This window comes from Melanerpes formicivorus, unplaced genomic scaffold (genome assembly GCF_026170545.1).
Source record: "Melanerpes formicivorus ecotype bairdi unplaced genomic scaffold, bMelFor1.0.p_v2 SCAF_124, whole genome shotgun sequence".
In the NCBI taxonomy this organism is placed as follows: domain Eukaryota; kingdom Metazoa; phylum Chordata; class Aves; order Piciformes; family Picidae; genus Melanerpes; species Melanerpes formicivorus.
The window spans coordinates 180,551-207,178 of NW_027142476.1; the positions used below are offsets into that span (position 1 = coordinate 180,551).

Genomic DNA, 26,628 nt, shown 5'->3' on the forward strand with positions numbered 1-26,628 from the left:
CTGGATTAGAAGCACCTACAAAGGCAGGCAGTGAGTTAGAGCATCTGCCTAATCAGGAGCATTTTCAGCTCACAGGTCTGGTTTCCACTGGCTCCATTCACTACCAGCCCTGTTTGAGGGATCCAAGTCCTGTGCTGAGTGCAGTGCTGCAGAGTTTCTCATTTCTTCACACCTCAAAAATTTGCTAGGTTGGCTTCAGGGTAATCCTTCATCCCTCTGAAATTAATGATATATGGGGGTTACAATTTTATGTATGAACATAACACATCAATATCTTCTACCAAGGAGATGACTCTGGACCATCTTCTGTGACAGAATATAAATAACTTGGTCCTAGCAGCCATATGGGTGACTTTATAATGAGCAGATAAAAATGCTCACAGCTACATGACTTATGCCCACACTAAATTGGGAGGGAGAACCGATCTGCTGGAGGGTAGGAAGGTTCTGCAGAGGGACCTGAACAGGCTGGATCAATGAGCCAAGGCCCACTGTGTGAGATTCAATGAGGTCAAGTGCTGGGTCCAGCACCTGGGTTGCAACAGCCCTGTGAATGCTCCAGGCTTGGGGCAGAGTGGCTGAATACTGCCCAGCAGAGAAGGACCTCGGGGGGCTGGCTGACAGCTGGCTAAATGTGAGCCAACACATAGTATCATAGTATCAGTGAGGGTTGGAAGGGACCACAAGGATCAACTAGTTCCAACCCAACTGCCATGGGCAAAAACACCCCACACTAGAGCAGCCTGGCCACAGCCTCATCCAGCCTGGGCTTAAACACCTCCAGGGACAGGGCCCCAACCACCTCCCTGGACAACCCATTCCAGGGCTTCACCACTCTCATGGGGAAGAACTTCCTCCTCCCCTCCAGCCTGAATCTCCCCACCTCCAGCTTCATTCCATTCCCCCTAGTCCTATCACTGCCTGAGATCCTGAGCAGTCCCTCCCCAGCCTTCCTGTAGCCCCCTTCAGATACTGGAAGGTGTCCTGGTGGCCAAGAAAGCCAACAGCGTCCTGGCCTGGATCAGCAATGGTGTGGCCAGCAAGAGCAGGGAAACGATTAACTGTGCCCCTGTGCTGGGCACTGGTGAGGCATTATCTGTAATACTGGGTTCAGTTTTGGGCCTCTCACTGCAAGAAGGACATTGAGCTGCTGGAGCAGGTCCAGAGAGGGGCAACAAAGCTGAGGAAGGGTCTGGAGAACAGGGCTGGTGAAGAGCAGCTGAGGGAAGTGGGGGTGTTAGTGTGGAGAAGAGGAGGATGAGGGGAGACCTCATTGCTCTTTACAAGTCCCTGAAAGGAAGCTGGAGTGAGGTGGGGGTTGGGCTCTTCTCCCTAGGATGAGGTGACAGAAGGAGAGGAAATGGCCTGAAATTGTGCCAGGGGAGGGTTAGGTTGGAGATTAGGAACAATTTCTTTGTGCAAGAGTGGTCAGGGATTGGCACAGGCTGCCCAGGGAGGTGATGGAGTCCCCATCCCTGGAGGTGTTCAGGAAACCTGTGGCCATGGCACTTGGGGACATGGTTTAATGGCTATGGTGGTGTTGGGTTGATGGTTGGATTGGATCATCTTAGAGGGCTTTCCCAAGACAAACAACTCAATGATTCTAGGATCCCTCTTCATGCAAACAGACTTAAGGAATGGTTAATTCCCCTCTGCTTTTAGGGCTCAGGCACATTACTTGACACGGGCAGAGCCACACTCACTGACTGCATGTACTACAGAATGAAAAGCATTGCCCTGTGCTTCTCTAAAATGTCACAAGGGTAAGAGCATGAAAAGGTGGTGATGCTCAGCAGCTAATTAACCCCCAATTAGTCAGCCCTGTCCCTGGATATCGCTGATGCAGCCACGTCAGTGAAACACCGAATGGAATCAAATAATATCACAAGCTTCTTTCTTTGTGGTTTGTTTTTTTTTTGCACTAACAAGTAGAAGTAGAGAGCAGGATGTGGAGTAATCTTTGCAAACAGAATCAAATTATCTCTCACTAGAGAGCAGAAAGGGAAAGACACACACACACCCCCCCCCCCAAAGGTAACATCAATGAACCATTTGAATGCGATCACAGGACACGCCAAATCGAATTTAATAGCTCGCTCCGTGCTTCCTAGCAAGAAGCACTCTGAGAGGGGAAAAAAAAAAGGTCAAACAGTTTGTATTCATCACTGTTATTCCCCCATTTCCTCTGAGCTTCCAATTTTCCAATCATATATATTCTCTCTGGAGCAGCTGATCTGCAGCAGCGCTGAGGAGGCAAGTGTTATTTCCAAATCTACTGTCTGACAAACACCTTTCAACCTCCCGTTTCAGGGGCACGGGGAGAAGATGAGATGAAATGATAATGGCTAGGAGGTGGGCCCAGGGACCCTAAATCAAACAGGACAGACAGCTGGATGAGTCAGGTCATGGCCAAACAACAAACCCAGGAAGGTTTCCTTTTTAATTACAGCTCTATTGGCAAGCTCAGTCTAGCTAGGAAAAGCAACGGCAACGTGACACGAGTACCACTTGCCAGTGAAGAGTCCTGTGAGCTGTGACACAGCATAGATCCACAGAATCAATAAGGTTGGAAAAGACCTCACAGATCATCAAGTCCAACCTGTCACCCAACTACATGACTACTAAACCATTGCACCAAGTGCACATCCAAACCTTTTTTGAGCACCTCCAGGGATGGGGACTCCACCACCTCCCTGGGCAGCACATTCCAATGGCTAACAACTCTCTCTGTGAAGAACTTTCTCCTCACCTCCATTCTCACCTCATCCTCACATTCCAATGGCCAATCTCTCTTGCTGTGAAGAACTTTCTCCTTACCTCCAGCCTAAACTTCCCCTGGTGCAGCTTGAGACTGTGTCCTCTTGTTCTGGTGCTGGGTATCTGGGAGAAAGACCAAACCCCTCCCAGATACAACCTCCCTTCAGGGAGTTGGAGAGAGCAAGAAGGTCTCCCCTGAGCCTCCTCTTCTCCAGGCTAAGCAACCCCAGCTCCCTCAGCCTCTCCTCACAGGGCTGTGCTCCAGACCCCTCCCCAGCCTCCTTGCCCTTCTCTGGACACCTTCAAGTCTCTCAATGTCCTTCCTAAACTGAGGAGCCCAGAACTGGACACAGGACTCAAGGTGTGGCCTAACCAATGCAGAGTACAGCAATGACTTCCCTGCTCCTGCTGACCACACTCTTCCTGATACAGGCTAGGATACCATTGGCCTTCTTGGCCACCTGGGCACACTGCATACAATCTACAAACCCCCCACCCCCCCCAACAATTTTGATTCTGAAATGATGTCTTTTTTACCTGATAGGTGCACCTTTGGCCTGGGCTGGTCTCAAGAGGACAGTTATGGTGGTAGCAGTTTCATTGAGAGATGCATCGACTCCTTCGTAGTCTGGTAAAGTGGGAGCTGATGAAAGTTGAGAGGGAAAGAAGAGAGCAAGAAACCAGTCAGCACAAGACATTATGAGTTTTCAGGAGGCTGTGGCTGTCTATAATACAGCAGAAGGCATGATGTCATGTTGTGACACACTTGTGTTCCTCCTAAAAGGCATTAGAACCCAAGGCTGCAAGCACTACGCCAGCAGCATCTGTGATACTTGGTGAATGATGGTTGTGAAGAAACACAGGGACCTCAAAACTGGCTAAAGTATCACAGTATAGCTAAGGTTGGAAGAGATCTCGAGGATCATCGAGTCCAGCCTATCAACACAGACCTCATGGCTAGACCATGGCACCAAGTGCCACATCCAATCCCCTCTTGAACACCTCCAGAGACGGTGACTCCACCACCTCCCTGGGCAAATGTTAGAGTTCAAACGAGCCTAAGAAGCAGATAAACACAACAGAACATGTCACTGGCCAGTACCTGGAGGGGGTCTGCAGAAAGCTGGGGAGGGACTTTTGACAAGGGCTTGTAGTGATGGTACATGAGGGAATGCATTGAAGCTTTAAAGAATGAGAGATTTAGACTGGAGATTAGCAAGAAATGCTTCACAGTGAGGGTGGTGAGACACTGGAACAGGTTGCCCAGGGAGGTCTTGGATGCCTGCACCCTGAAGGTGTTCATGGCCAAGTTGGATGAGGCCTTGAGCAACCTGGACTGGTGGGAGATGTCATAGTATCATAGTATCAGTCAGGGTTGGAAGGGACCACAAGGATCATCCAGTTCCAACCCCCCTGCCATGGGCAGGGACACCCCACACTAGATCAGGCTGTCCCTCCCCAAGGCAGGGGGCTTGGAACTGGATGAAATTCAAGGTCCCTTCCAACCCAACCCATCGTATGAATCCATGACTTGGGTCTTTTTGTGGTGCTCTGGCCAGTTTTGTTTTGTAGGGGCTGGGGAATCAGGAGTGGTAGTGGTTATGAGCTGGGATGGGATTGAACAGATAGTTCAAGCCCAGCTACAGCATTTCACCTGCTACACAATTCATGGAGCTGTGCCTTGAGTTTCCTAACAATTTGATTTAACCTGCATGGTTTTGGGAACTGGGTGAGGAGAAGGAGCCTCGAGGAGCAGTTCTCACAGACATGGTTAGTGTATTCCAATACATTATTAACCTCACTTTACAGCACACTGGAAGTTTCATTATGGCAGCTACTAAGGGAAATAGCCTGCTTTGTGCTGGTTACACTTCTGAATGACTGACTCCTTTGATCTCTGCCAAGCTCTGAAGTCACCACATCATCAAATCAACAGCACTGAGTTTTCTGCTATCAACTGCATAAACTAGAATAGAATAAACCAGGTTGGAAGAGACCTTCAAGATCATCAAGTCCAACCTATCATCCAACACCACCTAATCAACTAACCCATGGCACCAAGCACCCCATCAAGTCTCCTCCTGAACACCTCCAGGGATGGTGACTCCACCACCTCCTCGGGCAGCACATTCCAATGGGCAATCACTCTCTCTGGGTAAAACCTCCTCCTAACCTCCAGCCTAAACCTCCCCTGGCACAGCTTGAGACTGTGTCCTCTTGTTCTGGTGCTGCTTGCCTGGCTACAACCTCCCTTCAGGGAGTTGTAGAGAGCAAGAAGGTCACCCCTGAGTCTCCTCCTCTCCAGGCTAAGCAACCCCAGCTCCCTCAGTCTCTCCTCATAGGGCTGTGTTCCAAGCCCCTCACCAACTTTGTTGCTCTTCTCTGGACACCTTCCAGCAAGTCAACCTCCTTCCTAAACTGAAGGGCCCAGAACTGGACACAGGATTTGAGGTGTGGCCTAGCCAGTGCAGTGTACAGGGGCAGAATGACCTCCCTGCTCCTGCTGGCCACACTGTTTCTGATGCAGGCCAGGATGCCATTGGCCCTCCTGGCTGCCTGGGCACACTGCAGGCTCATGTTCAGCCTACCATCAACCAGCACCCCCAGGTCCTTCTCTGCCTGGGACCTGGGGGTGCTGGTTGGTGGTAGGCTGAACATGAGCCTGCAGCTACTACCCTAATTTTTGAGAACAATGCTGAAATCTAGGAAACAGAGACCCTGAAGCATCCCAGGTGACACCACTTGCCCCTGGATTTGGCAGCATGGTATTAGGATGAATCGTGTCAACCGTGGTGCCCTGCAGTAAGTGAATAAAGGCCTGAGGAAGCAGGACCTGGCAAAAGAAATCCACCCTTCCTCCCAGCCACCTCATTTCTGCCATAGCTGGGTGCTGCTGAGTGGTGTCACCTTGAGCAAGTCAGCTCATTTCCTGCATCTGACTTTGCTAATCTGCAAAACAAATACAGGACTTAGTGACCTGAGAGAGTGCTGGAAGGCTTAAGTGGTTCAGGTGTACACAGCACTTCAAAACCTCGAGATGCAAGGACAAGATTACACACAGTCAAGCAGTTAACAACTACAGGTGTGCAATTGCCACCTCACAGGTTACTGCTGGGCAAATCCACACATAAATGTTGTCAGTAATCGAGTGTCACAACAGGATAGGGTTCTTCAGGAGGGACTCCTTTCCCTTTCCATTATTTTTCCAGCCTTACAAAAAAACCACACACACAAACCCAAAGGACAGGCAACAAAAAACCCCAAGAAGAACAACAGTGAAGCAACCAAATAATAAAAGAAAGAAATAAACAATAAAATCAACAAAATCAAACCCAATCAAACCAAACTAAACCCAAACCCAATCAAACCCAAACCCAATCAAACTAAACCCAAACCAAACTAACCCCAACCCCAATCAAACCCAAACCAAACCAAACTAACCCCAACCCCAATCAAACCCAAACCAAACTAACCCCAACCCCAATCAAACCCAAACCAAACTAACCCCAACCCCAATCAAACCCAAACCAAACTAACCCCAACCCCAATCAAACCCAAACCAAACTAACCCCAACCCCAATCAAACCCAAACCAAACTAACCCCAACCCCAATCAAACCCAAACCAAACTAACCCCAACCCCAATCAAACCCAAACCAAACTAACCCCAACCCCAATCAAACCCAAACCAAACTAACCCCAACCCCAATCAAACCCAAACCAAATCAATCTAAACCCAACCCCAATCAAGCCACACTCACTAAACCCAACCCCAATCAAGCCAAACCAAATCAATCTAAGCCCAACCCCAATCAAGCCAAACCAAATCAATCTAAACCCAACCCCAATCAAACCAAACCTAATCAATCTAAACCCAACCCCAATCAAACCAAACCTAATCAATCTAAACCCAACCCCAATCAAACCAAACCTAATCAATCTAAACCCAACCCAAATCAAACCAAACCAAACCCAACCCCAAACCAAATCAAACCAAAACCAAGCTAAACCCAACCCCAAACCAAACTAAACCCAACCCCAATCAAACCAAATCAAACCCAACCCCAAACCAAACTAAACCCAAACCAAATCAAACCAAAACCAAACTAAACCCAAACCAAATCAAACCAAAACCAAACCAAAACCAAACTAAACCCAAACCAAATCAAACCAAAACCAAAACTAAACCCAAACCAAAACCAAACTAAACCCAAATCAAACCTAATCAAAACCAAATCAAACCAAACCCAATCAAAAGAAATAAAACCCAAATCAAACCAAATAAAAAACAAAGGAAACCCAAACCAAATCACACCAAAGCCAAACCCAAAACAAAATAAAACCCCCAAATCAAACCAAAACAAAACCCCCAAATCAAACCAAAAACCCTCAAATGAAAGCAAACAAAAGACCCCAAACCGAACCAAACCCCCAAACCAAAACCCCAAACCAAACACCCAAACCAACCCAAAAACCCAACACAAACACCCAACCCAAACCCCCAACCCAAATCCCCAACCCAAACCAAAACAAAGCAAATTGAAACAAAGGAAAGCAAATCAAATCAAAACCCAAACAGCAACAAAACACCCCAAACAAAATGAAAACAAAACCCCAACCCAACCTCCAGCCCTGGCTCCCTCTCTTCTCTTCTCATTTCCTACCTGAGATGTTGGTTGTTACATTGATTGTGGTTGCTGGTCCAAAGCCTTTCACAGTGCTTGCACGGATAAAGAACTGGTAAGTAGTACCAGGGTGGAGGTGTGAGAAGACGTGGTGTGTGCTGTTCCACAGCTTGGACACCGTTTGTGGAGGTCCTGCAACTGGAACTGCAGGATCAAAGGAGCGTATGCTGCTGTAGCTGACCTGTGGAAAGAGTCACTGCTGTAACAATGCCTACAGGCTTGGGCACAAAGGGATTAGGTTAGTTTGGCTGGACAGGAAACAAAAGATAGATGGAGGAGCACAAGTCTTGTGAGGAGCAGCTGAGGGAGCTGGAGTTGTTTAGTATGGAGAAGAGGAGGCTGAGGAGAGAACTCATTGCTCTCTACAGCTCCCTGGGAAGAGATTTGAGCCGGGTGGGAGTTGGTATCTTCTCCCCAGCATCAGGTGACAGAAGGAGAGGAAATGGCCTCACTAACTCTCCAGGGGAGAGTTAGTTAGGAGATTAGGAACAGTTTCTTTGGTGCAAGAGTGGTCAAGGATTGGAAGAGGCTGCCCAGGGAGGTGGTGAAGTCACTATCCTTGGAGGAATTCAAGAAACCTCTGGCCATGGCACTTGGGTTGATGGTTGGACTGGATGATCTTAGAGGTGTTTTCCAAGACAAATGATTCTATGATTCTAGGATTCCTCTTAATGCAAACAGACTTAAGGAATGGTTAATTCCCCTCTGCTTTTAGGGCTCAGGCACATTACTTGGCACAAGCAGAACCACATTCACTGACTTCATGTACTACAGAATGAAAAGCATTGCCCTGTGCTTCTCTAAAATGTCACAAGGCTAAGAGCATGAAAAGGTTCTGATGCTCAGCAGCTAAGTAACCCCCAATTAGTCAATCCTGGTGGAGTCCCCATCCCTGGAGGGATTTAAAAGCCATGTAGATGTGATGCTGAGGGACATGGCTTAATGGTGACCTGGGCAGTGCTGGGTTACCAGTTGGACTTGACGACCTTGATGATCTCTCCTATCCACCTGTCTTGGGGACAACATGAGGACTTGATGTGTACATTATAAAGCCTGCTTCACTTGACAAGCTATGCATGTGCCCTTCACCTCTCCTGCTCTGAGATTTTAGTTCATGCATGGAAAATGTCACTGTTACATTGAAATTAGGGCACCACCCCCCCCCCATCATCCCCTGCCTCCCCCAAACCCCTTTATTTTTCACTCCTGGGAACACATTTCCCTCTCCTCTTCTAAGAATCCCATTTGAATGCTGTCCAAACTAAGGCAATATATTTAAAGCCAGCAATGATATCTTTAATGTACTGGTTTAGACTGGGATGAAGTTCATTTTCTTCCCAGCACTTCATGTGGCGCGGTGGTTTTGGATTTGAGGTGCCCTTCCGATCCTCCTCCCTCCCCTCCACGGAGCAGTGACCAAGCAGCTGAGTGGGGCTGAGCTGCCCACCAGGGCCAGCCCACACTATGTAAGAAACTGTGTCAGCACTGAAGAGATAAACAGATTAAATGGGGTTTGTTTGGTTAGTGGGTCTGTGTTCCTCCTATAATTCACTAGCACACAAAACCGTATCCTTTGTTGCTCTCAAAAAGGAGTGCTGGAGAGGATGGTGTTTGTCCCTCAAACCAGCTCATTGTTCCCTGCCAACCTCCTGGGGAGGCCTCCTGCTTAAAATACACTTTAAACAGAGTATCTGTGGAAATGTCCTTGAAGGCTGGTATCTGAAGACCTGACAGAGCTCAAAAACATTGCTCCAAATTGAACTTACTCTTCTCTTCCAGCAAAGAAGATGTCACACATGGCAGCTCTCAGGGCTTTGGAAGGGTGCACAGTAATTCATACATTCATGGTGTGGGTTGGAAGGGACCTTCAAGATCACATAATCCCAACCCCCTGCCTTGGGCAGGGACACCTCCCACCAGCCCAGGTTGTCAAGGCCTCGTCCAACCTGGCCTTGAACACCTCCCAGGGAGTGGGCAGCCACAACCTCCCTGGGCAACCTGTGCCAGCATCTCACCACCCTCACTGGAAAGAATTTCTTCCTCATCTCCAGTCTCAATCTCTCCTCTTCCAGCTCAAAGCCATTGCCTCTCATCCTGTCAATACAATCCCTTGTCAAAAGTCCTTCCCCAGCTCTCCTGTAGCCCCCTTCAGGTACAGGAAGGCTGCTCTAATGTCTCCCAGGAGTCTTCTCTTCTCCAGGCTGAACAGCCCCAATTCTTTCATCCTGTCCCTATGGGGGAGGTTCTCCAACCCTCTGATGATCTTTGGGGCCACCTCTGGACTTGCTCCAACAGTTCCATGTCCCTGTTATGCTGGGGGCCCTAGAACCAGACACAGTACTCCAGGTGGAGTCTCAGGAGGGCAGAGCAGAGGCAGGGGGCAGAATCATGAAGGAAGATATTTAAAACCAGCACTTTGCATGTGTACTGTGGTATTGTTCCACTCACATGCCAAAGCCACTTGACAGGGCTGGACAGCCAACATCTCCATCATAATTATGATTTTTTAATGTCTAATCATTGCCTGAAATCCCACATTTGAGTCTGGAGAGAAGAATCAGAGAATCAGTAGGTTGGAAAAGACCTCAAAGATCATCAAGTCCAACCTGTCACCCAGCACCTCATGAAAAGAAGACTCAGAGGGGATCTGATCAATGTCTCTAAATATCTCAGGGCTGGGGGTCAGGAAGGGACAGGGACAGCCTCTGCTCACTTGTGCCCTGTGATAGGACAAGGGGCAAGGGATGAACTGCAGCACAGGAAGTTGACCTCATTGTGGCCTTCCAGTATCTGAAGGGGGCTACAAGAAGGCTGGGGAGGGACTGCTCAGGATCTCAGGGAGTGATAGGACTAGGGGGAATGGAATGAAGCTGGAGGTGGGGAGATTCAGGCTGGAGGGGAGGAGGAAGTTCTTCCCCATGAGAGTGGTGAAGCCCTGCAATGGGTTGTCCAGGGAGGTGGTTGAGGCCCCATCCCTGGAGGTGTTTAAACCCAGGCTGGCTGAGGCTGTGGCCAGGCTGATCTAGTGTGGGGTGTCCCTGCCCATGGCAGGGGGGTTGGAACTGGATGATCCTTGTGGTCCCTTCCAACCCTTACTGGTACTATGAAGTTCCACCTCAACATGAGGAGGAACTTCTTTACTGCAAGGGTCACAGAGCACTGGAGCAGGCTGCCCAGAGAGACTGTGGAGTCTCCAGAGCCCCATCTGGATGTGTTCCTGTGCGACCTGTGCTGGATTCTATGATCCTGCTCTGGCAGGGGGGGTTGGACAAGTTCTTCATAGAGAGAGTGATTGCCCATTGGAATGGGCTGCCTGGGGAGGCGGTGGAATCGCCATCTCTGGAGGAGAAGACCTGATGGGGTGCTTGGTTGCATGGTTTAGTTGATTAGGTGGTGTTGGATGATAGGCTGGATGCAATGATCTTGAAGGTCTCTTCCAATCTGGTCTGGTCTATTCTACTCTACTCTATCTTGGGAGGTCGCATCCAACCCCTAACATCCCGTGATGTTCTGCACAGGAAAGCAGCATACCACTGCAGAGCTGCCTGCAGAGCCCAGCCTGCCCCCCATCAGCCACCCCTCTTGTCGCCTGTGCCAGCCCTGCCTGCTGCTCGTTAGCTGCTCGGTGATTACCTCGTACTGCGTGATGATGCCATTGGGATCCACCGGCTCCTTCCAGTTGAGGAAGATCTTGTCTTCAAAAGGAGTTCCTTTCACCGACTTGGCAGGGATAGGACCTGGCACTACAAACAAAACACAGCTCTTAAACATAGGAAACCCAAGAGAGAGGAAAATGAAAGGGATGACAGAACAGCCTATTAAAAACCAAGAGCGAGCACAGGTCTGCTTCTATTAATATTCATTCACATGCCAAAGGAGAGCAGAGTATGGGGAAGCACTTCAAAGGGTACTTTTTTGCCATCTGCAGAGCAGAAAAGAGCATGAAGTTGAAACATTATCCCTACATAAGGCTTTCAAAACTTCATCCAAAGTCAAATTGTCTCTTAGTATCGCCAGAGGAAGCAGTTCGAGCTAGATTATGTCTTCAGGGAACACCACTGAACTCTGTAAGAAGCATATCTTAGGACAAGGACTACATGGGTTTAAAATCCTTTTAAAAAGAGGAAAAATCAAAGGCAAGGAAGAGTCTCTGCTGTGCAGCACCTTCTGAGTGAGAGGAATGTTTACAACGTACTTTTCAGCCACCCCTTCTCATGGAGAAATCCACATCTAAAGAGGAGCTGGGGCACAGGGCAACCCCCACCAGTTCAGCTGCCTCTTAGCATCATAGAATCAACCAGGTTGGAAAAGACCTCAAAGATCATCAAGTCCAACCTCTCACCCAAGACCTCATGACTACCAGACCATGGCTCTTACACATAGAATACACATAGAATAAACCAGGTTGGAAGAGACCTTCAAGATCATCGAGTCCAACCTATCATCCAACACCACCTAATCAACTAACCCATGGCACCAAGCATCTTATCAAGTCTCCTGAACACCTCCAGTGATGGTGATTCCACCACCTCTCCAGGCAGCACATTCCAATGGGCAATCACTCTTTCTGTGTAGAATTTCTTCCTAACCTCCAGCCTAAACCTCCCCTGGTGCAGCTTGAGACTGTGTCCTCTTGTTCTGCTGCTGGGTGCCTGGCAGAAGAGACCAACCTCTTCCTCCAGCCATGACATTCACAAGCTGCAGAAGGATCCAACCTGCTTCCTTCCCATCTTGCCAAAGAGAGCCATTTTCACAGCCTTGAACTGAACCACACCAAGATCACAGAATCACCAAGGTTGGAAGAGACCTCAACGTCCAACCTGTCACCACAGACCTCATGACTAAACCATGGCACCAAGTGCCACATCCAATCCCCTCTTGAACACCTCCAGGGATGTGGACTCCACCACCTCCCTGGGCAGCACATTCCAATGGCTAACAACTCTCTCTGGGAAGAACTTTCACCTCGCCTCAAGCCTAAACTTCCCCTGGCGCAGACTGAGACTGTGTCCTCTTGTTCTGGTGCTGGTTGCTTGAGAGAAGAGACCAATCCCCACCTGGCTACAACCTCCCTTCAGGTAGTTGTAGAGAGCAAGGAGGTCTGCTTTTTTTTCCCCTCCTTTTTCTTTAATGAAATGGACCCAATATCCCTGGTGTAACAGCAAGTCAGATGTGTCACCCCAGGCCTCTGTGCCTGGGTGATTCACAGCACCAGGTAATCCCATCAATGCCAGGCAGGAGCACTTGCTTATCTCCCATTTCAGCTCACAAGATTTGCTACATATACAGTCCCTTACTAACCACAGAAGCTCACCCAGCTTTGAACACTTATCTGCTGAAAGAAGGGGATGAGGATAAGGAGCCGGTTGCCCAGGGAGGTTGTGGATGACCTCCCCTTGGAAGTGTTCAAGGTCAGGCTGGATGTGGCTCTGAGCAACCTGGGCTGGTGGGAGGTGTGTCCCTGCTCATCACACGGGGCTGGAACTAGGTCATCTTTAAGGTCTCTTCCAATCTAAACTCTTCTGTGATGATTATAAGAGAGTGCCCAAAAGAACTCTGACCCTAAACAAACACTCCCTCCCCTCAGAAAGCCAAAGTTGCCAAATTTGCAGTCTTTCAAGCTAAAATCATAGGATCACAGAATTGCCAGGGTTGGAAGGGAGCTCAAGGCTCAGCCAGTCCCAACCCCCTGCCATGGGCAGGGACACCTCACACCACAGCAGGTTGCTCACAGCCACATCCAGCCTGGCTGCAAACACCTCCAGGCAGGAGGCTTCCACCACCTCCCTGGGCAACCTGTGCCAGGCTCTCACCACCCTCATGGGGAAAAACTTCTTCCTCACAGCCAATCTCAATCTACCCATTCCTAGTTTTGCTCCATCCCCCCCAGTCCTATCCCTCCCTGACACCCTCAAAAGTCCCTCCCCAGCTTTCTTGGAGCCCCCTTCAGATCCTGGAAGGCCACAATTAGGTCTCCTCAGAGCCTTCTCTTCTCCAGACTGAACAGCCTCAACTCCTTCAGTCTGTCCTCACAGCAGAGCAGCTCCAGCCCTCTGCTCATCCTCATGGCCCTTCTCTGGACACCTCCCAGCACCTCCAGATCCTCCCTGGCTCCAGAACTAGATACAGTGCTCCAGGTGGGGTGTTACTTCCATGTAAATATATTGCCATATACTTGTCTTCCCTTTCTTAATCAGCCACTTTACTTCAGTGCCCCACTTCCAGTGAGCCTCCTGCATGCCATTTCTTGGGTATTAATTATCAAAGCACCCTGAAGTTGTATAAAGAGTAAAACTAAATTAAAAGCCCCTGGATCGAAGGAAGGAGTTGGGGCTGTTCAGTCTGGAGAAGAGAAGGCTCTGAGGTGACCTCATTGTGGCCTTCCAGTATCTGAAGGGGGCTACAAGAAGGCTGGGGAGGGACTGCTCAGGATCTCAGGCAGTGATAGGACTAGGGGGAATGGAATGAAGCTGGAGGTGGGGAGATTCAGGCTGGAGGTGAGGAGGAAGTTCTTCCCCATGAGAGTGGTGAAGCCCTGGAATGGGTTGTCCAGGGAGGTGGTTGGGGCCCTGTCCCTGGAGGTGTTTAAGCCCAGGCTGGATGAGGCTGTGGCCAGGCTGATCTAGTGTGGGGTGTCCCTGCCCATGGCAGGGGGGTTGGAACTAGCTGATCCTTGTGGTCCCTTCCAACCCTGACTGATACTATGATAAGCAGCAGGCACTATGCTAGCAGCACCAAGGAGCGAGTGCACTGTCCCAACAGTGGGGGTTTAGTTCAGTCTACACAGAAGCTACAGATGATGATCTGACCCTTGGTACAAACACCACCAGTTGGCAAATTAGTAAGGATTTCATGGAGTTAAAAAGCCTGCAAGAGAGCAGAGGAGAGCCTCACAGAAACTGTGCCTCCCTCTGCCAAACAAAGCCTTAGGAGAAATTAAAACCATAAGCTGATACAGACACTACATCACTCTTGGGTGGTGAGACACTGGAGTGGGTTGCCCAGAGAAAGCTGTGGAAGTGTTTAAGACCAAGCTGGGTGAGGCTCAGACCAACCTGGTCTAGTGGGAGGTGTCCCTGCCCATGGCATGGGGGTTGGAACTAAACTGCTCTACAGCTCCCTGAAAGGAGGTTGCAGTGAGGTGGGGGTTGGGCTCTTCTCCCTAGTGACAGGTGATAGAATGAGAGGAAACAGCCTGAAATTGTGCCAGGGGAGGGTTAGTTTGGCTATCTGGAAAAATTTCTTTCCTGCAAGAGTGGTCTGGGATTGGCACAGGCTGCCCAGGGGGGTGCTGGGGTCACCATCCCTAGAGGTGTTCAAGAAACCTGTGGCCATGGCACTTAGGGCCATGGTTTGATGGCCATGGTGGGGTTGGGTTGAAGATTGGACTTGATGATCTTAGAGGTCTTTTTCAAGTGAAACAACTCTATGATTCTATCATCTTTAAGCTCCCTTACCACTCAAGCCATTCCATGATTTAAGACTGAGCAGTGGATGGAGGCTGACATGCTGAGAAAGCCCCTAGATGCTGTCTGTGCCATTGAGAGACCTGCTGCAGGCAACACTTGGTTTTTCGTGGGAATGCTCTGCTGGTTTCCTTCCCTACATCTCCAGTGAGGTCTAAGTACACCCTCATGCACACATCATTTGCTCTGGAAGATACACAGTGTGTGTGAGTGTGGATCTGTATTTGGGAGACAACACAGGAATGCAGCAAGGCATGTACACAGAGTATGAAATTTGACATTCAGAGACTGCACTGGACTGGGAGGGACCCTCAAAGGTCATATTGTCCACCCCTGCTGCAGCCAGCAGGCAGATAGCAGGGACACCACCAACTAGAGCAGGCAGCACAGGGCCACATCAAGTCTGATCTTGAGTACCTCCATAAATGGGGCCTCAACCACATCCCTGGGCAACCTGTTCCAGTATTTCACCACCTTCATTGGTCAGAACTTCCTCTTGATGTCCAGCCTGAATCCCTCCTGCTCCAGTTTCAAGTCATTGCCCCTTATCATGTCACTACAAGCCTCTTCCCAGCCTCTCTGTAGGTGTCCTGCAGATACTGAAATGTGGCTCTAACATGAAAACATGCTCAAGCCTGGGAGGTAAGAAAGGGAACAGACATGATTGCTCAAATCCCCGCAAAACACTTGCTGTGTGGTGCTTTTAATGAACATCCCAGGCAACCAGCACCAGAACAAGGGGACACAGTCTCAAGCTGCACCAGGGGAAGTTTAGGCTGGAGGTGAGGAGAAAGTTCTTCACTGAGAGAGTTGTTAGCCATTGGAATGTGCTGCCCAGGGAGGTGGTGGAGTCCCCATCCCTGGAGGTGTGCAAGAGGGGATTGGATGTGGCACTTGGTGCCATGGTTTAGTAGTCATGAGGTCTGTGGTGACAGGTTGGACTTGAGGATCCTTGAGGTCTCTTCCAGCCTTATTGATTCTATGATTCTAGGATTCACACCCAGTTGAACTGGGTGCAGCTCTGGGTTTCAGGGTTCATGTTTGCATAAAGCTTCCTCTCTTTTATCTTTAAACACCCAAGCAGGAGAAGCCTCTAGGCTAAGCACACCTCAGGACAGTCTTTTCTTCTCCTGCAATGTAACATTTGCTGCTTGTGGCAGCAGCAGCAATGTTAAACTGACTGGAACTACATGATCCCACTTCATTTCATGCATCTCTTGCCACTGGCTTGGGGGAGGCACAAGAACAGAAGCCAGCACAGCTATGAGCAGCTTGCTGGGAGTCCCAGTAGAAAAAAGGTGAGAAAGCAGCAAAAGAGAACAGTAATTCCCACAAACCTCACTCACCCTCACAAATCACAGAATCACCAAGGTTGGAAGAGACCTCAAAGATCATCAAGTCCAACCTGTCACCACAGACCTCATGACTAAACCATGGCACCAAGTGCCACATCCAATCCCCTCTTGAACACCTCCAGGGATGGGGACTCCACCACCTCCCTGGGCAGCACATTCCAATGGCTAACAACTCTCTCTGGGAAGAACTTTCTCCTCACCTCCAGCCTAAACTCCCCTGGCACATCTTGAGACTGTGTCCTCTTGTTCTGGTGCTTGGCATCTGATTAGATTGAGAGCTCAATTAGAGTTAAAACAAAAACAACAAAAGAAAGTCCAAATGCCTAGAAAAGAGGAATGTAAATGAATCTTAGTTGGAAGGAGGGGTCTGGATGAGACTGACATTATTTTTTCCCTTCCATTTTTTGGTTCAACCACAATCAGAAACATCTTTTAATGGCACAACTTTACCAAAGGGGTAAAGGGAAATGCGGAAGCACAAAAGCAACCTTCCAGTACCTGAAGGGGGCTACAAGAAAGCCAGGGAGGGACTTTTTTACAGGGGCTTGTTGTGATAGAAAAGAGGCAATGGCTTTGAGCTGGAATAGAGGAGATACAGAGTGGAGATTGGGAGGAAATTCTTGACAGTGAGGGTGGTGAGACACTGGAACAGGTTGCCCAGGGAGATCATGGATGCTTCCTGTACACTGCACTGGTTAGGCCACACCTCGAGTCCTGTGTCCAGTTCTGGGGCCCTCAGTTTAGGAAGGAGGTTGACTTGCTGGAACGAGTCCAGAGAAGGGCAACAAAGATGGCGAGGGGCTTGGAACACAGCCCTGTGAGGAGAGGCTGAGGGAGCTGGGGCTGCTTAGCCTGGACAAGAGGAGACTCAGGGAAGTCCTTGCTCTCTACAACTCCCTGAAGGGAGGTTGTAGCCAGGCAGAGGTTGGTCTCTTCTCCCAGGCAACCAGCACCAGCACAAGAGGACACAGTCTCAGACTGTGCTGGGGTGGTTTAGGCTGGAGGTTAGGAAGAAGTTCTACACAGAGAGAGTGATTGCCCATTGGAATGGGCTGCCTGGGGAGGTGGTGGAGTCACCATCACTGGAGGTGTTCAGGAAGAGACTTGATAGAGTGCTTGGTGCCATGGTTTAGTTTATTAGGTGGTACTGGATGATAGGTTGGACTTGATGATCTTGAAGGTCTCTTCCAACCTGGTCTGGTCTATTCTATTCTATCCCATTCTATTCTTCCCTGGAGATGTTCAAGGCCAGGTTGGACAAGGCCTCAAGGAGCCTGGGCTAGTGGGATGTATCCCTGCCCATGGCAGGCGGGGTGGAACTGACTTGATGATCCTTAAGGTCCCTTCCAACCCAAACTATTCTATGATAAAAGCAGGAACAAAAGAATTTGCTTGAAGAACAGAGTATCTGTAAGGAGATCCATAGATTCACCAGTCAGGTGTGTGCCTAAGCATCCTCATTTGTGTTTTACTGTCACCATACTCAGGTCAGCATTACTGGCAAGCAAAATGTTTAAAAGGATGGGATATAGCTGGTTTAAAAGGATGGGATATAGGTTGGACTCGATGATCCTCGAGGTCTCTTCCAACCTTTGTTATACTGTGATACTGTGAAATTAATAAAAGCCCAAAACCCCAAACCAAGCAAAAAATCAGCACCAAAAGAACAGCAGCAAGGTAACCTCTTGGTAACCCCACCCTGAAGACTCAAACTGCATCTCTCCTTGTAGGCAGCCATTGCTCTCTGCTCCTTACAACTTCAGACAGATCTTAAAGTTCACCTTTCCAAAGCAGTGCTAAGAGCCTTCCATTTTCCATGATGCTCAGCAAGGGCTCTGGTGAAAACCAGCCAGGTAAAACAGCATCCTTGTGCTGAGGAGAGTTGTGAGAATCCCTCTCACAAACAGCCCAGAGGGCTTCCTGCAGCCCCATCACTCATCACAGAGTCTCTTTGCTGCCTTCTCAACTCCCCTTCTCCTTCCTAAGTGAGCTCTTGCTCTTCCCCTGGACTTGGGGACAGCCTACACTACATCAAAACACTCCAGACCATTACAAGTGTATAGTAAGGTCAAGTACATTAGTTAAGATTCCCTGAGAATGGCCAGGTATGTGAATAATGCAAAGAGTTTAAGTAGCTGTTAGAGGAGCTGGACTCAGACCCTTTGGCCTTTGCACCCTCTCTTTGTAAAAGATTCTGCTCCCATTGATTTTCTTTCCATCTACTGACCTTGTGAAGTGTGACCCAACCACCTCTCAGCCAACAACTGTAAACACTTCCCTTCACATGCATTATTCTGTGCTCAGCTTCCAAGGTCTACACTTATCTGAACAAGTGAAATCCTTGAGGTGGCTTTAACTGCCTGGGTTTCAGAGGAGGTGATGGTCTCTTTTGGCTGGTGCCCACTGACAGGGCAAGGAACAACAGGTACAAGCTGGAACACAGGAGGTTCCACCTCAACATGAGGAGGTAATAGTGAGGGTCTGGAGCCAACTGCCCAGAGAAGCTGCAGAGTCTTCTTGTCTGGAGACTTTCAAGACCCATCTGGATGTGTTCCTTTGTGGCCTGCCCTGGGTGATCCTGCTTTGGCAGGGGGGCTGGACTCAATGATCTCTAGAGGTCCCTTCCAACCCTATCACTCTGGGTCTGTTCCTTTGTGACCTGCCCTGGGTGCTCCTGCTTTGGCAGAGGGGTTGGACTCAATGATCTCTAGAGGTCCCTTCTAACCCTACCATTCTGGATGTGTTCCTTTGTGGCCTGCCCTGGGTGATCCTGCTTTGGCAGGGGGGGTTGGATTCAATGATCTCTAGAGGTCCCTTCCAACCCTATCAGTCTGAGTCTGTTCCTTTGTGGCCTGCCCTGAGTGATCCTGCTTTGGCAGGGGGTCCCTTCTAACCCTACCATTCTGGATATGTTCCTTTGTGGCCTGCCATGGGTGATCCTGCTTTGGCAGGGGGGGTGGATTCAATGATCTCTAGAGGTCCCTTCCAGCCCTACCATTCTGGATGTGTTCCTTTGTGGCCTGCCATGGGTGATCCTGCTTTGGCAGGGGGGTTGGACTCAATGATCTCTAGAGGTCCCTTCTAACCCTATCACTCTGGGTCTGTTCCTTTGTGGCCTGCCCTGGGTGATCCTGCTTTGGCAGGGGGGTTGGACTCAATGATCTCTAGTGGTCCCTTCTAACCCTACCATTCCAGATGTGTTTCTTTATGGCCTGCCCAGGGTGATCCTGCTTTGGCAGGGGGGGTGGATTCAATGATCTCTAGAAGTCCCTTCCAACCCTACCATTCTGGATGTGCTCCTTTGTGGCCTGCCCAGGGTGATCCTGCTTTGGCAGGGGGGGTGGATTCAATGATCTCTAGAGGTCCCTTCCAACCCTATCAGTCTGGGTCTGTTCCTTTGTGGCCTGCCCTGGGTGATCCTGCTTTGGCAGGGGGGTTGGACTCAATGATCTCTAGAGGTCCCTTCCCCCCCACCATTGGGGGGTGTTCAAGGAACCTGTGGCCATGGCACTTTGGGACATGGCTTAATGGCCATGGTGGTGCTGGGTGGGTTGACTTGATGATCTCAGAGGTCTTTCCCAACTGCAACTGTTCTATGATTCTATAAAAGCAACATGAAACAAATTGAAAGGGAATTTCAGGAAGGTTTTATGGTGGCAACATCACAAGCCCTTCCACCAGGATTTACAGGCATCTTCAGAGGCCTTTTAATGAAGCCATATATTCATCTAGTGAATAGCTGATGATCTTCTCTTCTAGGTGCATGGAGGAGGGGTGGACTTTTCTGCACACTATGCATAATAAAGGTACAAACCATCAAGCTGACATCAGATCAACTCATTTTAGAGCAGGAGAGCTATAGTAAATTATGCCACAGCCACAAATAGATTGCTATGCACAAACAGTGTCACCTAAACCTTGTCCTCCCCTAACTCCATGGGGAAATTCCATTATAATTCATTACTTCTGGAAGAACAACCTATTAGCTGACACCAAGCACTATAAAAGTGAATTGATATTGCTTCAGTTTTCCTGCTGCAAAATAATGGAGGTGCATGTAAACAGAGGCCTTTTATTATTATTGCTATTATTACCCTCCATGAGACTTGTGCAGAGGATTATTATGCTATATGGTAAAGACTGTGTGCAGACACATGCATGGTTATGCTGGGAAAAAGTCCTTTGTGGTGCTCAAGAAGTGTACCACCAACAAACCCCCAGCCTTTCTCCAAAGGGAGGTGCTCATTCTCAAGAGGTGGTGACAGGCAGTCTCTTCTGCTATCTAAATCACTGAATCACCACAAAAATCACTCACTGAATCCCCCCCCCAAGCACTGAATCCATGAGGAGTTAGTTCAGGACCTGCTGACCCACTTGGGCACTCACAAGTCCATGGGACCGGATGGGATCCATCCTAGGGTGCTGAGAGAGCTGGCAGATGAGCTGCCAAGCTGCTCTCCATCATTTTCCTCCAGTCCTGGCTCACTGGTGAGGTCCCAGGTGACTGAAACTGGCCAATGTGGTCCCCATCCACAAGCAGGGTCAGATGGAGGAACCTGGAAACTCCAGGCCTGGCAGCCTGACCTCAGTGCCAGGGAAAGTGATGGAGCAGATCATCCTGGGGGCAATAACTGCACCTGAAGGATGGCCAAGGGCTCAGGTCCAGCCAACATGGATTCAGGAAGGGCAGATCCTGCCTCTCCAACCTGATCTTCTTCTGTGATCAGGTGACTGCCTGGTGGATGTGGGGAGGCCTGTGGATGTGGTCTGCCTGGACTTCAGCAAGGCCTTTGACACCGTCCCCCACAGCAAACTGCTGGCTAAGCTCGTGGCTTGGACCACTACACTTTGTGCTGGGTTAGGAACTGGCTGGAGGCTGAGCCCAGAGAGTGGTGGTGAATGGTGCCACAGCCAGCTGGCAGCCAGGCACCAGTGGTGTGCCCCAGGGATCAGTGCTGGGCCTCATCCTGTTCAATATCTCAATTGATGATCTGGATGAGAGGGTCGAGTCAGTCATCAGCAAGTTTGCAGATGACACCAAGTTAGGAGCAGATGTTGGTCAGTTAGAGGGTGGAAGGGCTCTGCAGAGGGATCTTGACTGACTGGACAGATGGGCAGAGTCCAACAGGATGGCATTCAACAAGTCCAAGTGCCAGGTGCTGCACTTTGGCCACAACCCCCCCACGCAGAGCTACAGGCTGGGGTCAGAGTGGATGAGAGCTGCCAAACAGAGAGAGACCTGGGGGTGCTGATTGACAGCTGCCTGAATATGAGCCAGCAGTGTGCCCAGGTGGCCAAGAGGGCCAATGGCATCCTGGCCTGCATTAGGAACAGTGTGGCCAGCAGGAGCAGGGAAGTCATTGTGCCCTTGTACTCTGCTTTGGTTAGGCCACACCTTGAGTCCTGTGTCCAGTTCTGGGCTCCTCAATTTAGGAAGGACATTGAGAGACTTGAAGGTGTCCAGAGAAGGGCAAGGAGGCTGGGGAGGGGTCTGGAGCACAGCCCTGTGAGGAGAGACTGAGGGAGCTGGGGTTGCTTAGCCTGGAGAAGAGGAGGCTCGGGGGAGACCTTCTTGCTCTCTCCAACTCCCTGAAGGGAGGTTGTAGCCAGCTGGGGGTTGGTCTCTTCTCTCTAGCAACCAGCACCAGAACAAGAGGACACAGTCTCAAGTTGTGCCAGGGGAGGTTTAGGCTGGAGGTGAGGAGAAAGTTCTTCACCAAGCGAGTCATTTGTCATTGGAATGTGCTGCCCAGGGAGGTGGTGGAGTCCCCATCCCTGGAGGTGTTCAAGAGGGGATTGGATGTGGCACTTGGTGCCATGGTCTAGTCATGGGGTCTGTGTTGATAGGTTGGACTCGATGATCCTCGAGGTCTCTTCTAACCTTAGTTATACTGTGATACCAGTCAGGAGACATGAAGGCAGAAAGTGCTGGAAAGGCAGCAGCAAAGGCAAAGAATCCTTTGGAAACTCTGAATTACCTCAATGCTCCTTTTCTCCCTTCAATAAGTTCTCCATTCAATATGCCTTTCTACCTAACTGGGGAGCCACCAGGCCTTTGTCCCTCCCACCACCCCACTTCATCTTCCCAAAGCAGCTCCTGCTCCCTCTACACCATCCTCCACCCTGCCTAAACAGCTCCTGCTCCACCATCTATCCCAGAGCTAGGGGCAAGACCCTCAACCAGCCAAGATACCACCCAGAGGAGCTCAGCCCCAGCAAGGAGCCCCAGCCAGCACCCGTGGAGGATATTGGAGTAGTCATCAATCATTGCCCTAACAACCGGGGGGCCACCAGGCCCCCCGGCCTTTGTTGTCACCACCACCATCACCCAGTGTGCACCAGGGGCACTCACCAGAGATGAGAGGAGGATCCTCCAGCCCAGATGGGCTCAGCTTAGGGCTCCTGCCTTTCCTGGGGGAGATTAAATAGGGGAGTGGGTGGGGAGGGCAAAGTGGCCACACCTGGGGTGGGAGGAGGCTCCAATAGAGCCCAGGTGCTGTGAGTTTGAGGGGAAAAAGGAGGGAAATGGGGCAGGTGGGGTGGCAAAGAGGCAGATGTGGTGGGGAAAGGAAAGGATGGGGTTTTCAAATAACCCATACATCTTTCCTAATGTCCACCTGCAGTTCCTGGCTTGCTTTGCCTCCATGCAAAAAGAACAAACCCACCAGTACACAGCAGCACAGTGCTGGCTCGTACAATGACATCTTTCATTTTGCTTGGTGGGCAAACCTGTGCTCTGCAGATCAAGACAACAAGTTTTAATAAAACAAAAAAAGTTCTGCAAGGGTGAATTTTTTTTCCCCCTGGATAGCAGCAGACAACAGCAGGGTGACTGAGGGGCTGGAGCACTGCTCTCTGAGGAGGGGCTGAGAGCCCTGGGGCTTTTTGGTTTGGAGAGGAGAAGACTGAGAGGGCATTTAATAAATGTTTACAAATATCTGAGGGATGGGGGACAGGCTCTGCTCAGTTGCCCCCTGGGATAGGACAAGGGGCAATGGATATCAGCTCCAGCACAGGAGGTTCCACCTCAACATGAGGAGGAATTTCTTCACTGTGAGGCTCACAGAGCAACTGGAGCATAGGTTGTGGAGTCTCCTTCTCTGGAGACTTTCAGGACCCATTTGGATGTGTTCCTGTGTGACCTGTGGTGGATTCTATGGTCCTGCTCTGGCAGGGGGGGTTGGACTTGATGATCTTCAAAGGTCCCTTCCAACCCCTAACATCCTGTGAATCCCCCCATCACTGAATCCCCCCCATCACTGAATCCCCCCATCACAGGCTTTGGAGAAGCCCTTTAAGAGCATCTAGCCCAACCCTTCTCTAGCTCTAGCAAGGCTGGTGCCAAACCATGTCCCCCAGCACCACATCTCTGTCCCTTTGAAACACCTCCAGGGATGGGGATTCAACCACACCCCTGGGCAGCCTGTAACTTCACAGTATCATAGTATCAGTCAGGGTTGGAAGGGACCACAAGGATCAGCTAGTTCCAACCCCCCTGCCATGGGCAGGGACACCCCACACTAGATCAGCCTGGCCAGAGCCTCAGCCAGCCTGGCCTTAAACACCTCCAGGGACAGGGCCTCGACCACCTCCCTGGACAACCCATTCCAGGGCTTCACCACTCTCATGGGGAAGAACTTCCTCCTCACCTCTAGCCTGAATCTCCCCACCTCCAGCTTCATTCCATTCCCCCTAGTCCTATCACTACCTGAGATCCTGAGAAGTCCTTCCCCAGCCTTCCTGTAGCCCCCTGCAGATCCTGGAGAGAACTTGAGAACCCTTTCAGTGAAGAATTTTCTTGTAATACCCAATCTAAACCTCCCCTGGTGCAACTTGAGGCCATTTTCTCCTGTCACCTGATACTAAGGAGAAGAGAACACCACTAAGCTCACTGCAGCCTCCTTTCAGGGAGTTGCAGGGATCAATGAGCTCTTCCCCTCAGCCTCTGTTTCTCCAGGCTGTACAACCCCAGTTCCCTCAGCTGCTGTTCTCCTTCTGAAGGAGCAGGGCTGGTGTATGGCTTCAAAACAGTCCCTCCCCAACCTTCCTGCAGGTCCCCTTCGGATACTGGAATGCTGCTCTAAGGTCTCCCTGGAGCCTTCTCCTCTCCAGGCTGAACAGCCCCAACTTTTTCCACCTGTCTTCAGAAGAGAGGGGCTCCAGCACTTCGATCATCTTGGCTGCACCTCCTCTGCACCTGTCCTCTAACCATGGCAGGGAGTTGGAACTAGAGGACACAGTCTCAAGCTGCACCAGGAGAAGTTTAGATTGGAGGTGAGGAGAAAGTTCTTCCCAGAGAGAGTTGTTAGCCATTGGAAAGTGCTGCCCAGGGAGGTGGTGGAGTCCCCATCCCTGGAGGTGCTCAAGAGGGGATTGGATGTGGCACTTGGTGCCGTGGTTTAGTCATGAGGTCTGTGGTGACAGGTTGGACTTGATGATCTTTGAGGTCTCTTCCAGCCTTGGTGATTCTGTGATCCTTGAGGTCCCTTCCAACCCTAACAATTCTGTGATTCTCTTGTGTTGGGAGCCCCAGAGCTGGACACAGCTGACAAACACAGCACTGCAACAAAGACCCTCAATGCAGGATCACTTCTTTGGCTACAAACCTTCTGCTTAGAGGTACCCAAGAGAAATGACAGTAGGAAAACTAAATAGGTGAACAATTCTCTGCTTCTAGGGCCAAGTTTTTCCTGAGCTATTAATATAAAGCATCTCTAGTCTCTGCAAGACCTTCCAACAGCTGACTTCACTTCTCATTTGTCCAGCAGGAGCTTAAGAAAAAGGTAAATCTCTGCTAGGAATGTCAATATTTTTCTCACTTTCTCCCAAATTAACTTTTCTGAGGTCTTTAATAAAAAGAGCCCAGCTGCCCTTCTGCAAGCACTTTTCTCCCCCCCTTCTGGATGATGTGCTGATAGCAAATCTTACCTGCCATCTGAAAAGCAGAACTGGGGCTGTCTTCCCAAGCTGGAGGACAAATAGGTCATCCCAGCCTCCTCTCACCAATGGCAGTAGGTCAGCTAGAATCAATTTCAGCTCACTGCTGCTAAAGACATAAATGTTCCTCCCTTCTCTGACTATTTAACATCACATTTTCTCCCTGCTCATGGACATGTAGGTCACCAGCTTCCCTTTTTGGCCAAAGACTGAGGGTCAATACCTTCAGCAGTGCCATTTACGGACAACCTCCCATTTCAACTTCTCTCTCTTAGTCATGGGCTATGAGGATGAGCAGAGGGCTGGAGCACCTCACCCATGAGGACAGACTGAGAGAGCTGGGGTTGTTCAGTCTGGAGAGGAGAAGGCTCTGAAGAGGCCTAATTGTGGCCTTCCAGGATCTGAAGGAGGCTACAAGAAAGCTGGGGAGGGACTTTTGAGGGTGTCAGGGACTGATAGGACTGGGGGCGATGGAGCAAAACTAGAAATGGGGAGATTGGATGCGAGGAAGAAGTTGTTCCCCATGAGGGTGGTGAGAGCCTGGCACAGGTTGCCCAGGGAGGTGGTGGAAGCCTCCTGCCTGGAGGTGTTTGCAGCCAGGCTGGATGTGGCTGTGAGCAACCTGCTGCAGTGTGAGGTGTCCCTGCCCATGGCAGGGGGGTTGGAACTGGCTGAGCCTTGAGCTCTCTTCCAACCCTAACAATTCCATGCTTCTACAATTCCCAGAGTGCTGAGCCTGCTGGAATGTTCCCACAAGCCTGGGTTTGGTTTGTTTGGGTTTGGTGTGCTAACCCTGCAGTGCAGCTCTAGATACCTCTGCATGAAGCTGATTGAGGCATTCTCTGAAGGATCAGGGGACCTTGTTTCTGTTCACTGAGCATGTCCTTCAGCTCAGCCCAAGGCCTTTGAGTCCTGGTTTGAGCAGAAATTGAACTCATTCTGGTCAGTGACTTTACTTCTCAGCTCAGTCTCCTAATTGTACTTCCTGCAGCTCATGACAGGTTTGCAGAGGCAGTGGCTGCTTCCAGCTGTGATAACACTCAGTGTTTCTAGTTAGTACTAAGGATTGGTGCAGAGCAAGGTCACTGCTAAATCTTGTGTGCTAGGCTGAGGAGCAGAAAGTAGAAGTCCACACCTGTAGGGAGGAGTGGACAGTCAAGGTGACCATAAGCTGACTGAAGAATTCCCTCCCATAGATGCCACACTGAGGATAAAGCTGAGGGATCACCAGGGTCAAGCCTCCTGTTCAATGTCTGGTGTCCCAGCAGGGCTCTGTCCATTCTGCCTACAACCTCAATCCATGAGTTCCTGAATCCAGTTCCAGAATCCAGCTGCTGAATCTGGTTCCTGCCTGGTGCTGAGTCCAGGCTGGGACTTCTCCAGTGCCTGCCCACAGCATCAGTGGTGACAGTGATGTAACTGCCATCAG

General features: G+C 50.0%; 1 protein-coding gene across 9 annotated transcripts in view; it reads right to left on the reverse strand.

The window, feature by feature from the left end:
* PTPRK (protein tyrosine phosphatase receptor type K) overlaps positions 1–26,628 on the reverse strand; it is a 595,004-nt gene that overhangs the window by 127,203 nt on the left and 441,173 nt on the right. For all 9 annotated transcript variants that reach the window (XM_068167885.1, XM_068167878.1, XM_068167884.1 and 6 more), the window contains exons 9-11: positions 11,075–11,184; positions 7,421–7,622; positions 3,295–3,400 (exon numbers count right to left, since the gene is read on the reverse strand). In XM_068167885.1, the coding sequence (XP_068023986.1) occupies positions 3,295–3,400; positions 7,421–7,622; positions 11,075–11,184 (418 nt within the window). The remainder of the gene's footprint in view (positions 1–3,294; positions 3,401–7,420; positions 7,623–11,074; positions 11,185–26,628) is intronic.